This window comes from Dromiciops gliroides, chromosome 1 (assembly GCF_019393635.1).
Source record: "Dromiciops gliroides isolate mDroGli1 chromosome 1, mDroGli1.pri, whole genome shotgun sequence".
NCBI lineage: Eukaryota > Metazoa > Chordata > Mammalia > Microbiotheria > Microbiotheriidae > Dromiciops > Dromiciops gliroides.
In genome coordinates, this window is record NC_057861.1 from 39,881,939 (window position 1) to 39,896,994 (window position 15,056).

The window sequence follows — 15,056 nt, forward strand, 5'->3', positions numbered from 1 at the left end:
AGAAACAGACCCCCATCAGTGTCATACTTAACATGCCCCCTCAAAGCAAAGGAAGATGGTATTGAGTATCAGAAAGTATGAAGGTCTGAAAGTAAAAGTTTCCTGCCACAAAGAGCTGAGATCTCAGCACACAAGCATTATATTGCTGTATGGAGAAAACTGATAAACACATAGTACTGAAGGATTATGGAGTTGATTGTCAATTGATGGCAAAAATAAAACAAAAAAATCAGTGAGAAAATGGGATTTTATATAATTTTAGAGATAACTTTGGAAATAGCAATTGCTGTTCATTCATTTCAGTCATTTCTTACTTTTTGTGACTCCATTTGGGGTTTTCTTGGCAAAGATACTGGAGTGGTTTGCCATTTGCTTTTCCAGATGATTTTCCAGATGAGGAAACTGAGACAAAACAAGTCTAAGTGACTTGCCTAGCATGACGTAGCTAGTAAGTGTCTGAGGCTAGATTTAAATTCAGGTCTTCCTGATTTCAGGCCCAGCACTCTATCCAATGTGCACCTAGCTGCCCCTATATGAGCAATGCTTTCCATTGAAAAAAATAGCCAAGGGGCGGCTAGGTGGAGCAGTGGATTAAAGCACCGGCCCTGGATTCAGGAGTACCTGAGTTCAAATCCGGCCTCAGACACTTAACACTTACTAGCTGTGTGACCCTGGGCAAGTTACTTAACCCCAATTGCCTCACTTAAAAACAAAAAAAGAAAAAGAAAAAAATAGCCAAGTGTAGCTGAATTGTTGTTGTTTTTTTAATTACTCAAAATAGTTTTTCATATGGCTATCACTCAAAAGAAAAAATTAGTACATTTAAAAAATTATGTGAAATGTATCTATCTCTTTGTCTGGAAAATAATCTCAGCCCATCTTTTTCTGGGTTTTATTGCTCCAGGGATTGCTTTACGGCTGTTTTTGGAGTAATTGTGTCAGGAGCAGTATGCGTTTAATGTCTTTCCTCTGCCATCTTGGCTCCACCCCACCGAAATCTGTCTCCCTGTGATAAAGTATCAGATTACCCCTTTTATCTCCTTAGGTTTTTGCCAGTAGCTACTGTGGGAAACTGAGATTATTTTGATGATTTTTAAAGAAGTTATTAAACAATAGGGTATTAGATCTGTTGAAAGAAGACTTGAGTTCAAATCCTTCAAATTCCTACCTTAGGTAAATACCTCCCCTTCTCTGGGTTTCAGTATCTTTATTTCTATGGAGGAATTAAACTTAATAGAGAATTCCTACTAGCTTTAAAGTTCTAATCATAATCCAACCCTTCTACTTGTTTTCTAAGGTATTTGGCTAGGAAGACAGTAGTGATGGTAGTAGAGAAGGTCACCATTTAAAAATTGGCTTTCAAGAAAGTTCTTTATTTGATTCGGTTGCACAGATGTTTTTCTCTTGATCCACCCACTTGCTTTATTGCTACCATAGGATCTTGTTTATTAGGTTTCTGTCTACTATAGTGGTTCTCAAAGTTGGCCTTAATAACCACTTTGTATAGGACAAAGCAACCTGTGAGGTGTATGCCCTATTCACTTGCCACTGTGTGTGTGTGTGTGTGTGTGTGTGTGTGTATGTGGGGAGGTAGAAAAACAAAACTCAAGGAAATATTGGGTATTTACTGTGTATATAATAAAGTTCTGAGTGCAGTGAGGGTATAATAGCGTAAGAGAAGCATTCCTGCTTTAAAGGTGCTTTCTGTCTAGTTGGAGAGTTTGCAATCGACTTTAAAAAATTGCAAGGTAATTGCTAAATCAATGTTTATATATATGTATGTGTATATGTGTATGTATATAGAGTTTGTTTTATATATATATATATAGAGAGAGAGAGAGAGAGAGAGACACACACACACATATGTATGAAGTATTGTTCAAAGGTTAGAGGAGAGGAAAAGTCTGTTCTGTTTGGGGTTATTGGGGGGAAAGTTTTGTATAGGCACAAATTTTGTATGCATTGGGACAAAGGATACACAATTGTATCACAGCCGAGGCTCTGCTGGAGAGTAAGAGAAGACTGTGCTGTGCAAGGCTTAAAATAACATAAGGAGTGCAGAATTTATCCTGTAGGATGGCAGAGAGCAACTACAGGACTTTGAGACCTGAAATGAGGAGATACATATTTATATAGGACCTACTATGTGCAAGGCACACTGTGCTAAGTTCTTTTCTTTGGAGCTTGGACCAAAAATAGATGGGGAATAGGTCAAGATGCTAGAGCTAGGAAGTCAGATTTAGTTCCTAAATTTTAGAACACATAAAAAATCACCTCTGCTTTTTGTGAAAATTCAGTGACATGTTTTATTATTCCTTTTGGAAACAAAAGTATACATGCCTCCAAATTATAAAATTCAGTAAAAAACTTAGATTACATTTTCACCACATTCCTGAACAGCTGAATAAAGGCTAACCAAAGGAATCACAGGCATATTGAAATTAAGTTCATACTGTGTTTGAAATACTTTTTTAAAGGATATTTTAAATGTGTGATAGATATGTTACATTTACTGACCTTATAGTATTAGTATTACAATAATACGGGAAGGAAGAGCTTCTGCATGATATTGTCTATTCCACTGTTTTCTACCCTGCTATCCAATAATTCCTTTCTGGTTCTGCAACTTAATATTATTTCAGGTAGAATTACTTCCCATAATATCATGCAGGTAATATGCCCTGTAGAGCCTTAAACAGGTGTTTAAATTCATGGTTCATTCTTTAAATAGGACAATGTAAGAATGCTTCAAAAACATTCAAGGGGTGACTTTGATAAATGTTACTACATTTTATTAATCTTTAAGCCCAAGACTAACAGTAATTGTGGTGAAGAAACGAGTGAATGCCAGATTTTTTGCACAGTCTGGAGGAAGGCTTCAAAATCCACTTCCTGGGACAGTTATTGATGTGGAAGTTACCAGACCAGAATGGTAAGTTCTAATGGGAGATGACTAGGGATCCAGTGAAGTAGAAAGAATTCCTGGATGAAATTTTCTTAATACTATTACTGTACTTATTGTCTATAAACTCAGTATATAGGGACTAACAAGTTCATTCTTTGATTCCTAATGTTTCTTATAGATTCCAAGTTCATCTTCATGACTAATTTGTTCTGATAAACCCAACATAGACCCAATTGTACGTTGCTTTATATGTTCTCCTCACCCTACGTCCACCCAAGATAACTAATTTTCTAACCCAAATTCTTAACCCCTTAACACTCCACTTATTGAGTGGTCAGATTCCTTGGAGCTTCAGTCATCTGAAGCATAGCTGGAGATTCTGAACAAAGCTGCTGAGGGGAAAGAAGAATCTCTAGGCAGTCAAGCCTAATACATCTTTTGATGCAGAGCCATCTTTTTCTTCATCACCTAAACAATTTTTTACAAAGCATGAAGCAGATTAGAAATGGCACATTGAGAAGAGGAAGGAAACAGCTGCATGTTCCTTATATAAAAAAAAAGAGTAGAGCAATCTGTGGTCATTTAGTGTACAAATGAAGCACTCATTCAGCAAACACATATTAAGTGCCTATTTTGTGCTTAAGTACTATCCCAGGCTAGGAGCAGGGGGTACGAAGGCTAAAAACTAAAGTCTTGGCCCTTACGTTCTACTGGGGGGGAAACAATGTATACAGATAAGTAAGGCTCTTTCAGGTTCAATTCAGCAACCATTTATTTTATATTCTAAGATCAGTCCAGTCAATGAGTACAATACCTCATAGTATTTACACACAAAATAGGTTCTATTAACTGCCCTGAACACTCACCAACATTTAATAGAAGCAGTTAGGCAAGCAAGACCTCCTGACCAAACCTGATGCTGGCTAGCCAGGAGCCTTGAAATGTGGCCAGATATAGATATCTATCTACATTGACAATATAGTTGATGGGAAATTCATTTGAATTAAAGCTTGGTAAAATAATTTATGTTCATGTTGACCCAAAGTTATTATGGGTTAAATTATATTTAACATTAATTTATTTATCAAAGGGAAATGTATACATATGCAGTGTAGAAAAATGCATTATAATTAATTGACTTTTCCAGATAACTAAAGTTTAAAATGATGTGTGTGTTACATTTCTATGTAATCAGTTATCCATGGCAATAGTATAAACAATCCAAATCTAAAAATTACTTTTGTGACTTAGTTGGTAACATTTTAACTTCCAGTTTGTTTCTCAGGCAGATGTTATTTTTCAGGAGGGTGGTTCAAAATGGCTCTGGGTTTCAAAGTGAGACTTGAAAATACTGCAGAAATAATTAATTTCATGTTGCATTAATTTTTCACAAGTTGCATTTGTACTTCATTGTTAAAACTGATAGAGACATTATAGAAAGTACTATTATTTTCTAATTGTTAGCATCAATATGAGTAATTGAAATGACATGATAATAGTATTTTGTCTTAAAACCCCCATAACACAAAGAGAGTAAAATAAAATATTTCTCTTTATTGACTTTAAGCATCTCTTATCAATTTTTCCCTGAAACTTTTTGGTTCATTTAACACACTTATTTACTTGAAATACTTTTTTCATGTTAGATATAAAAACATTTAACATATTGTAAAGTACGTTGTAAAACAGTATTAGAGAAATGCTAGATTATTATGAATTGCTTTGCCTGATACTTATTCCATTCTCAAAATTTAGCAATGCATCTGTGGGTCTTCTCATTTGCAGGTATGACTTTTTTATTGTGAGTCAGGCTGTAAGAAGTGGTAGTGTTTCTCCTACGCATTATAATGTAATCTATGACAACAGTGGCCTGAAACCAGACCACATCCAACGATTAACTTACAAGCTCTGCCATGTGTATTATAACTGGCCAGTAAGTATTTTCCATATTGATTTTTTTTTCAAATCAGTGATTACTATTTCAAAAATTTCAATCTACAATAGCTTGTATTCATTAAACATTGGCAGCATTTATATATACATATATGTATATATGTATGTATGTATGTATAGCCTTAGAAATAATTTTATTTCAACTTACATTTTCCCCTCTCTCCTCTCCTAAAGGGTGTAATTCGAGTTCCAGCTCCTTGCCAGTATGCACACAAACTGGCTTTCCTTGTTGGCCAGAGTATTCACAAAGAACCTAATCTGTCACTGTCAAATCGTCTTTATTACCTCTGAACTATAGAAGAACACAGAAAGTAGTCTGAAAGACTAGCTGCATAGATTTTTCCCTCTTTTTGCAAATGGAGCTTTCGGAAGTCTTCCTAGATGCAGCATTTTTCCCCCCTTAACAACTGTAACATGGAAAGGGAGATAAGAAATGTGAGTTCTATTGCCAACTCTGCTATTGACTCATTGTGTGACTATGAAAAGTGACTCATTTTACAGATGGGGAAACTGAAGGAAGAACATTTATCTTGCTTTTTACCTCTCACAAGGATGTTATAGTGGTTTCGTGATAAAATGTAGATACAGCACTTGAAGCACCAAACAAAAAGGCTGTTTGGGAAAACACTGGGCATTACTCATGTTGGATTGTTTCTGGAAACAAGTGACATAATTGTAAATTATATAGGTTTTATAAAAAAATTGATATTAAGAATGCCAATATTGTGGGACAGTTTTATTTTGTTTTTTTTAAACCTCCTTTATCTTAAAGATATGATCTGCCGTTTAAAGAAAAAAGCTTTATGAGATGGGGAGAAGCTAGAAAGAGCAAACTGACATTTTAAAGTTGGAAGCTTCTACTGATGGAAACAATTTGGTGCCTTTCCACCAATGGAATAAATCAAGGGCTATATTGGAATAATTCATGTTTTTCCCCATCATTCTAAGTATTGTTGAAGATTTTGAAACGTGACATTCTGTTAGCTATATTATGTTATGACAGAGGTACTCTAAGCAAAAGAGAACATTACAAGTCTATTTAGTTGAATTCAAAATGTTTTTTAAATTGGAAAGTACATGCACTACTTATTTTCTCTGAGTTCCTGTTGAAATATTTTGCTCAGAAGTTTAGATAATTCTCCATGCTCTAATTTTCTCTTACCACTTAACCTAAAGACTAGGGTGTATAAGAAAAACAAAACTAAGAATGAGAACACCTACCCAAAAGGGATATTCAAAAAGTCTATTTTTTTTTCCTATACCACCCAAAGAAAAGTTAGAAGGAAGGAAAGTTGCAACTCAATTTTTAACTTTAAATGGCATCAGGGTAAGAGTTAGATGTGTTTTTCTTAAGTCGACTTGCATATAACAAAATTTATAGAACTAATTTCTTAAAGAGAAGCACACAAAAGAACAATTAAGCTCAATATTTGAAGAATTAGTGCATGTTGAAATCAACAACTGTTCTCTCCACTAATGTAAATGCAATTTCAGCACTGTCATTTAGCATGGACAGTAACAAAAATAGCAACAGATACTGTAAAGTTAAAGTGATAGTTGGTTTTAATATATATATATATATATATATGTTACTATTATATTTGTATCTTGTTGTGTTTAGTTAAGCCTTCTGAACCTGTTGGAAAGTTTTATTTTAAAATTCACAAAGCCAATCTCAATCAGCAACACTTTTTTGTGGGGCTGCTTGCTCATGTATAATTTCCTTCATGTATTTTGGAAATTAGGGGAAAAAAGCAGTATATTTTGTTAAGTTCTAGAAGGAAAATTGATGCCTCAAAGCCCTGGGTGTAAAAGATGCTCAAGTTTATCACAATATTATAAGAGTATTTTTGTGAGAGAAACTAACTTACAAATTGTCATGGGATGGAATAAGTTCTGTCAGTTTGTAAGCTCCAAAGGGGCAGGAACTATGTCTTAATTATTTTTGTTTCTCCCTTAGCACCTGCACAGTGCTTTGAACATAGTAGGCGCTTAATAAATGGTTGTTGAATGAATTTTGTCTGTTTAACTTTATCCATTTATATAAGTGAGCTAAACTTTTACTTGGGCAAGTACAAATACTCTATTATTCTTAAATAAAGTCCATCTAGGATGCTCTAAGTGGGTAAATACTTGGTTTGTGGAAAAGTTATCTTTAAAAGTTGGTTATGGGGCAGCTAGGTAGCACAGTGGATAAAGCATTGGCCCTAGATTCAGGGGGACCTGAGTTCAAATCTGGCCTGAGACACTTGACACTTACTAGCTGTGTGACCCTGGGCAAGTCACTTAGCCCCAATTGCCTCACCCCCCCCAAAAAAAAAAGTTGGTTTAAGTTTGTATTTGTCTACACAATTTTGAGTTTTTCCAAATTATTGGAAAATAGTTTCCTTGACAAACTTAGATGGAACAAATGAAATTGCTGACACTAACCAAAACTCTGGTTTACATACTGTCTTGTTCAGGAATAGGCAAATGTTTTTAGTAGGTACAGGCCAGCTGTTCAACCTACCACTCATGGAACTTAATGTTTTCATTTGCAAGGTTTATACAATTTTCATGTTCATAAGCAGTGAGCTCCAGAATAGTTTATCTTAAAATCTTATAATAAAAAAATAGCTGACATTTATACAGCATTTTCAGAATTTTATATGTTTTCTCTTAACCCTATGAGGGAGGTACTCTCTCTACTTCACAGATGAGGAAACTGAGTCACTTAATCTAAGGTCATGCCTATTTCTGAAACAGAATTCAAACCCAGTTCTGACTAACTCCGAAATTCACAATACCCATTCTGCTACCAGCACTAGCTGGTATTGTGTGTTGTCCTAGTGTACGTTTTTTTTTAATACATCCATCTTTATTCAGATACCATCAGTTCTTTGTAGATTAATTCCATTTTTTTATAAGTCCTTCAGAGTTGTCTTGGATCACTACATTGCTGAAAATAACTAAGTCATTCGCAGCAGATCATCTTATTCTGTTATTTTGTATACAGTACATTTCACTTCAGCTTGTAAGTCTTTCCAGGTTTTTCTGATAGCATCCTGCTCATCTTTTTTTTTTTAATAGTAAACTATGTTTATATAGTACTTTAAAAGATTTCCTTAAAAACATCCATGAGGTTGATTATTGCAACAGCAATAATAGTCAGCATCTATATAGTACCTCATACCTGACAAAGAGTTTTCTTCACAATAACCTAGCAAAGTACCATCATCATCATTCTCATCTTACATTGTTCTTGCCTCTGCTTCAAATTTTTCCCCAGTTACCACTGCTACCACTCCCTCCATCCTATTGGCTCCCCATATTCACTCCATTTTCTATCTTCTTTTACCCTGTCCCTCTTCAAAAGTGTTTTGCTTCTGATTGTTCCTCCCCCAATCTGCCTTCTCTTCCTTAACCTCTCCCCCACCCTCATCCCTTCCCCTCCCACTTTCCTACAGGGCAAGATATATTACTATACCCACTTGAGTGTGTATGTTATTCCCTCTTTGAGCCAATTCTGATGAGTGTAAGGCTCATTCACTCCCCTGCTCCTCCTTCAACTTTCCTTCCACTCCATGAGCTTTTTTTGCTTCTTTTATGTGACATATTTCACCCCATTTCACCTCTCCCTTTCCCTTTCTCCCAGTGTAATCCTTTCACCCATTAATTTTATTTTAAATATGTCATCATGGGGCAGCTAGGGGACACAGTGGACAAAGCACCCACCCTGGACTCAGAAGGTTCCCAGCCCAAATCCAGCTTTAGACACAAGACACTCAGCAGCCGCATGACCCTGGGCATACCACCCACCTCTGACTACCCCACAAAAAAACCCAATAAAATAATAAATGCCTTACAGATGTCATCTTTTCATAATCAATTCCCACCTGTAACTTCTGTCTAAATTTATTCCTATCCTCTGCCCTAATACTGAGAAAGTTCTTATGAGTTAGATGTGTCATTTTCCCATGTAGAAATGTAAATAGTTTAACCTTTTTTTTCCCCCCCCTAGTGAGGCAATTGGGGTTAAGTGACTTGCCCAGGGTCACACAGCTGGTAAGTGTTAAGTGTCTGAGGCCGGATTTGAACTCAGGTCCTCCTGAATCCAGGGCTGGTGCTCTATCCACTGCACCACTGAGCTGCCCCAGTTTAACCTTTTAACATCCCTCATGATTTCTTTTTCCTGTTTACCTTTTTATGCTTCTCAAGGTCCGGAATTTGAAAGTCAAATTTTCTATTCATTTCAGGTCTTTTCATCAGGAATACCTGAAAATCCTCTTTCTTGTTGAAGTCTCATTTTTTTCCCCTGAAAGATTACACACAGTTTTGCTGGGTAGGTGATTCTTGGTTGTAATCCCAATTCTTCTGCCTTTTAAGGATATCATATTCCATGCCCTCCAGTCCTTTAATGTAGAAGCTGCTAGATCATCTGCTATCCTCACTGTGGCTCCACAATATTTGAATTGTTTCTTTCTGGCTGCTTGCAATATTTTCTCCTTGACCAGGGAGCTTTGGAATTTGACTATAATATTCCTGGAAGTTTTCATTTTGGGATCTCTTTGAGCAGGTGATTGGTGGATTCTTTCCATTTCTATTTTACCTTCTGCTTCTAGAATATCGGGGCAGTTTTCCCTGACAGTCTCTTGGAAGATGATGTCTAATCTTTTGTTTTGATCATGGTTTTCAGGTAGTCCAATAATTTTCAAATTATCTCTCCTGGATTTATTTTCCAGGTCAGTTATTTTTCCAGGAAGATATTTCACATTGCCCTCTATTTTTTTATTCATTCAGATTTGCTTTATTGTGTCTTGGTTTCTCATAAAGTCACTAGCTTCCATTTGTTCAATCCTAATTCTTAGGCAATTATTTTCTTCAGAAAGCTTTTCCATTTGGCTTTTCAAGCTGTTGATTTTTTTCCATTACTTTTTTGTATCACTCATTTTTTCCTCTACCTCTCTTATTTTATCTTCAGAGTCCTTTTTGAGTATTTCTGTGGCCTGAGACCAATTTATATTTTTTCTTAGAAGCTTTGGGTGTAGGAGCTTTGACTTTATCTACTTCTGAGGTAGTATTTTGATCTTTCCTTGTCACTAAAGAAACTTTCTATGGTCCACACCTTTCTCTGTCTTCTCATTTTGCCCACCTATTTCTTGACTTTTAACTTGTCTTTAAAGTGGGGCACTGCTTCCAGGATGTTCTGTCCCAAGTTTCAGGGGGTCCAAGGTGGTACAATTTAAGGAGGGGCAGGTTCTCCACTTCCCTGGCCTATGCTCTGGTCTGTAAATAACCCCAAGCCTACTTGCTATTCAATGAGGCAACAAAATTTTGTTTAGCTGGGTTGAAAGCTCCTGCGGGCCTGCGCCCCTCCACCACCTGGGCCTGCCAGAACCTTCCTGGTTCTCAGCTGGGGTAGAACAACTGAATCCTGACTCAGCTCCAGCAGAGGCCCCTGTAATCTCCTCTCACCAGACCGTGAGCTTAGTTCCAGAAGATGCCTATGCTGCTGATATTTGGTAGCAATAACTTTTGGGGAAAATTTTCTTAATAAAGTGTTTTAAAATTTCTCCTTTTGATTTGGTGATAGGTTTTGAATAATTGCATCAATATCTGAAGACTACTAGTTTGTTAGGTTTTTATCCAAAGTTAGAAGTATACTACTGATGTAATGAAGTGGCTGAGAGATCACTTGAGAGCAGGACCTGGTAATTAAGCAAATTTCACCCCCACTGATCTGAGCATTCATACTTGGTCCTTCCAAAACTCTGTCCCCAAAATTAGGCTTTTTACTAATTACAGACTACCAATATGCACTGTTGTTGGGGCTGTGAACTGGTCCAATCATTTGGGAAAGTAGTCTGGAATTATGTAAAGATAATAACTAAACTCTCCATACCCCTTGACTCAAAGATTACACTACTAGGAGTATTATCCTCAAGGAGGTCAATCACAAAAAGATGGCCCCATATACACCAAAATATTTCAGCAGCATTTTTTATAGTATAGGATTGGAAACAGTATATATCCATTGGGAAATGGCATGAACTGTGGTATGAGATAATGAAACTATTACTCAAGCAGGAACACAATCAATATAGACAATCTCTACAACAGTGTAAATGGAAAGAAGTATAAGACATGAAAACTAAATGCTATGAAATTTTAATGACAAATCTTGGCCCCAAAGAAGAAGAAATAAGTCACTTCTCTTCTTGCTTAGGTGGAAGCCCACGTCCATTAAACACTGCATAAAACACTTTTTTGATATATTGGTTTTGCTGATTTTTTTCTTCCTCTTTTTTTTTCTTTAAATAGCTGAGGGGATTGAGGAGGTATAGAGTAAGAGAGTTTCAGTATCATAAAAACAAAGGATCAATAAACATTTACTTTAAAAGAATTATAAACTGACAGGTATTCATTTGGGATACTGCTACACTATGCAATCAGAAACTATAAATTTCACTCACCCACCCACTGTGCCTGTGGTTCCCTAACCACCAGATGAAAGCTTCCATGCCAGGGGAAGAAACAGGTTAGATTATCAGGGGTGTGTCAGAGTCAGCTCTTGCCAATTGACTGTTAAATTTTCAGTATAAGCATTTACATTTCAGAAATCATTAAATGCTACAAATCTCGGCTAGATTTATTTTTTCTGGATTGTCTAGACTTTAAAAAGTGATGAAGTTAATAATGTAGATTAAACCAAAAAAGAAGTGTATGCATCCTCCCTGCCCCCCTACCCTAAGAGTTGTTAAACACTTACCAAAACATCCATGGGTGTAGGACTTTCATTTCAGTCCTGCCTATGCTGCCTCTGCCTGGAAAAAAAGAATCTTGAAGAAGAAAATAATGGAAAAATAAAGGAATCTTTGCAAGTGATACTTTCTTCCCTTATACTTCTCTGCCTCTGTTGAACCTGGCACCCCTAGCATCTCCCTGACACAATGGCCACAAAGCTGTGGTTTAATTCCCTAATCTAGATGTAACGTGTTATCAGGATTTAAAGGACTAAAAGAGTGATGAACAAAAGAATGGGAAGAAACATCAGGGGAACCTGTTGCAGTTGGAAGAAGATCTCTGGATTATCTGTAAATTGATAACATTCTCTATTCTTCTAGTAAGAACTGTGAGATATAGGAAAAGGTTAGAAAACTGCTCAGCTAAATTTGGGAGCCTCATTTCATAAACTCATATATTTGGAGCTGGAAAGAATCTTGGAGATATTTAGTCCTATCTCCATTTTACAGGAGAGGAAACAAGCTCAGAGAAGTTATTTGACCAAGATCACAAAAGTATTAAGTGGCAGAACTGTGGGATTTGAATCTTGTTTCTCTGACTTTAGGTCCCCTTTCCCTTATACTTAGTTATGCATTATATACAACATTACCAAAGGTTTTTGTAGAGGTAGGAAAATAAGTTTATGGATTAGTGCTTTGGATTTTTTCAAATATCATTTCTAGTAATAAGGTACATAATTATGTCACCTCTTTCATGTCAGTTATTTTTTAAATGCACACTATCTTCTGAATTTTTTTTCAGCCATAGCAAAGCATGAATATGGTCTGTCTATGGAGGCATGGAAGGCTTGTGTATACACATATAACACATGTATAGGTATAGGGATGCATCTGAAGGAAATTATTAAATGATTGGCAGTTTTAGGGAATGAGGTCATAATTATGAATTTATTATACTTGCCTAGCAGCTGTAAAAATGTTCCTCCCAAAGAGAGGAAAGCAGTGTGAGATAAATACATATAATTAGTGTCCCTTGACCCACCTAATGTGGTAGAAAAGCCCAACTCTAGCAATGCCTGGGGTAGTACTGCCCTTCTGTCCCCACACCCCACCCCAACCAAATGTCTGCTCCAAAGCACTGGAAATCAAGGAAAAAAGCTTCAGTACCTCTTTTCACAAGGGGTTAAGGCTTAGGCAATCAAAACTAAGTGAAAGAAGCATCCTTTCTAATGCTCTACATGGACTATCCTGACATTATATTGGATTTTAAAAGTTATACAACTGTTTAAGGGTGTTTATCCCCACCCTCTCTGAAGGGGCCCTTCTGAATAATCCTGCACCCTAGAGAGTGATAACAAAGTCCTAATCTAATAGAAATAGAGTAACCAGATGGCCCCAACCTTCTGCTGAAGTTTAAGTGAGGCCTACACTTGGGAATAATTGTACTCAGAAGACAGATCAGTGCACAAGGAAGCTAAGACACATGTCTTGCCTAAGCGAGCCTGACTGTGTTTGTTCTTTCCTCAGTACAGGTAATCAAACATCAAGCCTAAAACTGGCAAACCTTGTTTTAAAGGCAACCTACTAAATCTGTGTGGTTGGAGATCTTGGACTCTCCACCATAAACAAGACTCAACCCTGCCTCAGGAATTTGCAGAGCTCACAGCAGGAGGGTAGTAAACAACTCTCCCTGGATCATACTACTCTGGGAGTATGGAAAGCTTGCAGGCCTCCAGACCAAACTCTAAAAAGACAGAAGCTCAGGCCAAACATTTCCCCAACCCCCAAGATGTGCACAAAGCATGGTATTAACAAAGTCCAAAGTTAAGAAGTAGACTGGAAAATTAAAACAACTCTGAGGTACCACCTCACACCCACCATATTGGCTAATATGACAAAAAAGGAAAATAATAAATGTTGGAGTAGCTGTGGAAAAATTGGAACACTAATGTAATGCATTGTAAGTGGAGTTGTGAATTGATCCAACCATTCTGGAGAGCAATTTGGAACTCTGCCCAAAGGGCTATAGGGCTGTGCATACCATTTGACCCAGCAGTATCATTAGGTCTGTATCCCAAAGAGATCATAAAAAGGGGGAAAGGAACAACATATATAAATACACACACACACACACACACACACACACACACATATATAAATCAGTTTTCTTTGTGGTGACAAAGAATTGGAAATCAAGGGAATGCCCATGAATTGGGGAATGACGGAACAAGTTGTGGTATATGAATGTAATGGAATACTATTGTGTTGTAAAAAATGATGAGTAGGCAGATTTCAGAAAAAACAAAAGACTTAAGTGGACTGATGCTGTGAAGTGAGCATAATCAGGAAAACATTGTACACAGTTAATATCAACATTCTGAGATGATCAACTGTGATAGACTTAGCTCTTCTCAGCAATACAATGATTTAAGACAATTCCAAAGGATTCATAATAGAAAATGCTCTCCACATCCAGAAAAATGAACTGTGGAATCTGAATGCACATGAATCATACTGTTTCTACTTTTGTTTTTGTTTTTGTTTTTTTTAATGTTTTTCCCTTTTGTTCTGATTCTTCTTTGACAACATGACTAATGCAGAAATGTTTAATGTGATTGTACATATATAACCTATATCAGATTGTTTTCTGCCTTGGGGAGGGGGGAAGGAAAGGAGGGAGGGAGAAAAATTTGGAACTAGATATCTATAAAAAACATTGAAAGCTATCTTTATATGTAACTGGAAAAATAATAAAATACTTTTATGGTTTAAAAAAATAAAAATGTAGATGCTAAAAAAAGAAGTAGGCTGGAAGAATGAGCCAAAAAAAAACTCTACTCCCTATGGTGACAGGGAATCTCAAGATACAAAGACCCAAGAGAACAGCTTGAAAACATTCATAAGCAAAGGCTTAAAAGAAAAATGCAGCTTAGAAGTAAACCCAACAAGAATTCCCAAAATGGTTTTAAGAACCAAATGAGAGCTAGGAAAGAAAGGTATGAAAAGAGGAGTAACATCTTGGAAAAAAAAAGGTACAAAACTTTACCAAAGAAAACAACTCCTTTAAAATTATAATTAGCTAAGTGAAACCTAATGACTCCATGAAACATCAAAAAGTAATAAAATAAAGTCAAAAGCCTGGGGAAAAATAGAAGAAAATGTCGAATACCTTATACAAAAAAAAAAAAAAAACCCAAGCAAACCAATAAACAACTGATCTGGAAAACATTGCAGAGAGATAATTAAAGAATCACTGGACTATCTTAAAGGTATGAACTAAAAAGAATTTGGGCATATTTCAAGAAATCATAAGAGAAAACCACCAATCTTTTGAAACAAGAGGGCAAAGAAGAAATTGAAAGAATCCACCAGTTGTTCCCTTAAAGAAATCCCCAAACAAAAACTACCAGGAATATTATAGCCAAAATTCAGAGTTCACAGGTCAAGAAAAAAATACTGCAAAACAGCCAGAAAGA

At 36.3% G+C, this 15,056-nt stretch overlaps 1 protein-coding gene across 1 annotated transcript in view; it reads left to right on the forward strand.

Annotated features, from left to right (window-relative positions):
* The window catches only part of LOC122734771 (piwi-like protein 1), a 55,840-nt gene extending 49,430 nt beyond the window's left edge, over nucleotides 1–6,410 (forward strand). Inside the window, exons 19-21 of the mRNA XM_043975850.1 lie at nucleotides 2,807–2,932; nucleotides 4,691–4,838; nucleotides 5,033–6,410. Coding sequence (XP_043831785.1) covers nucleotides 2,807–2,932; nucleotides 4,691–4,838; nucleotides 5,033–5,149 — 391 coding nt within the window. The 3' untranslated portion in view covers nucleotides 5,150–6,410. The remainder of the gene's footprint in view (nucleotides 1–2,806; nucleotides 2,933–4,690; nucleotides 4,839–5,032) is intronic.
* Nucleotides 6,411–15,056: the final 8,646 nt, after the last annotated feature.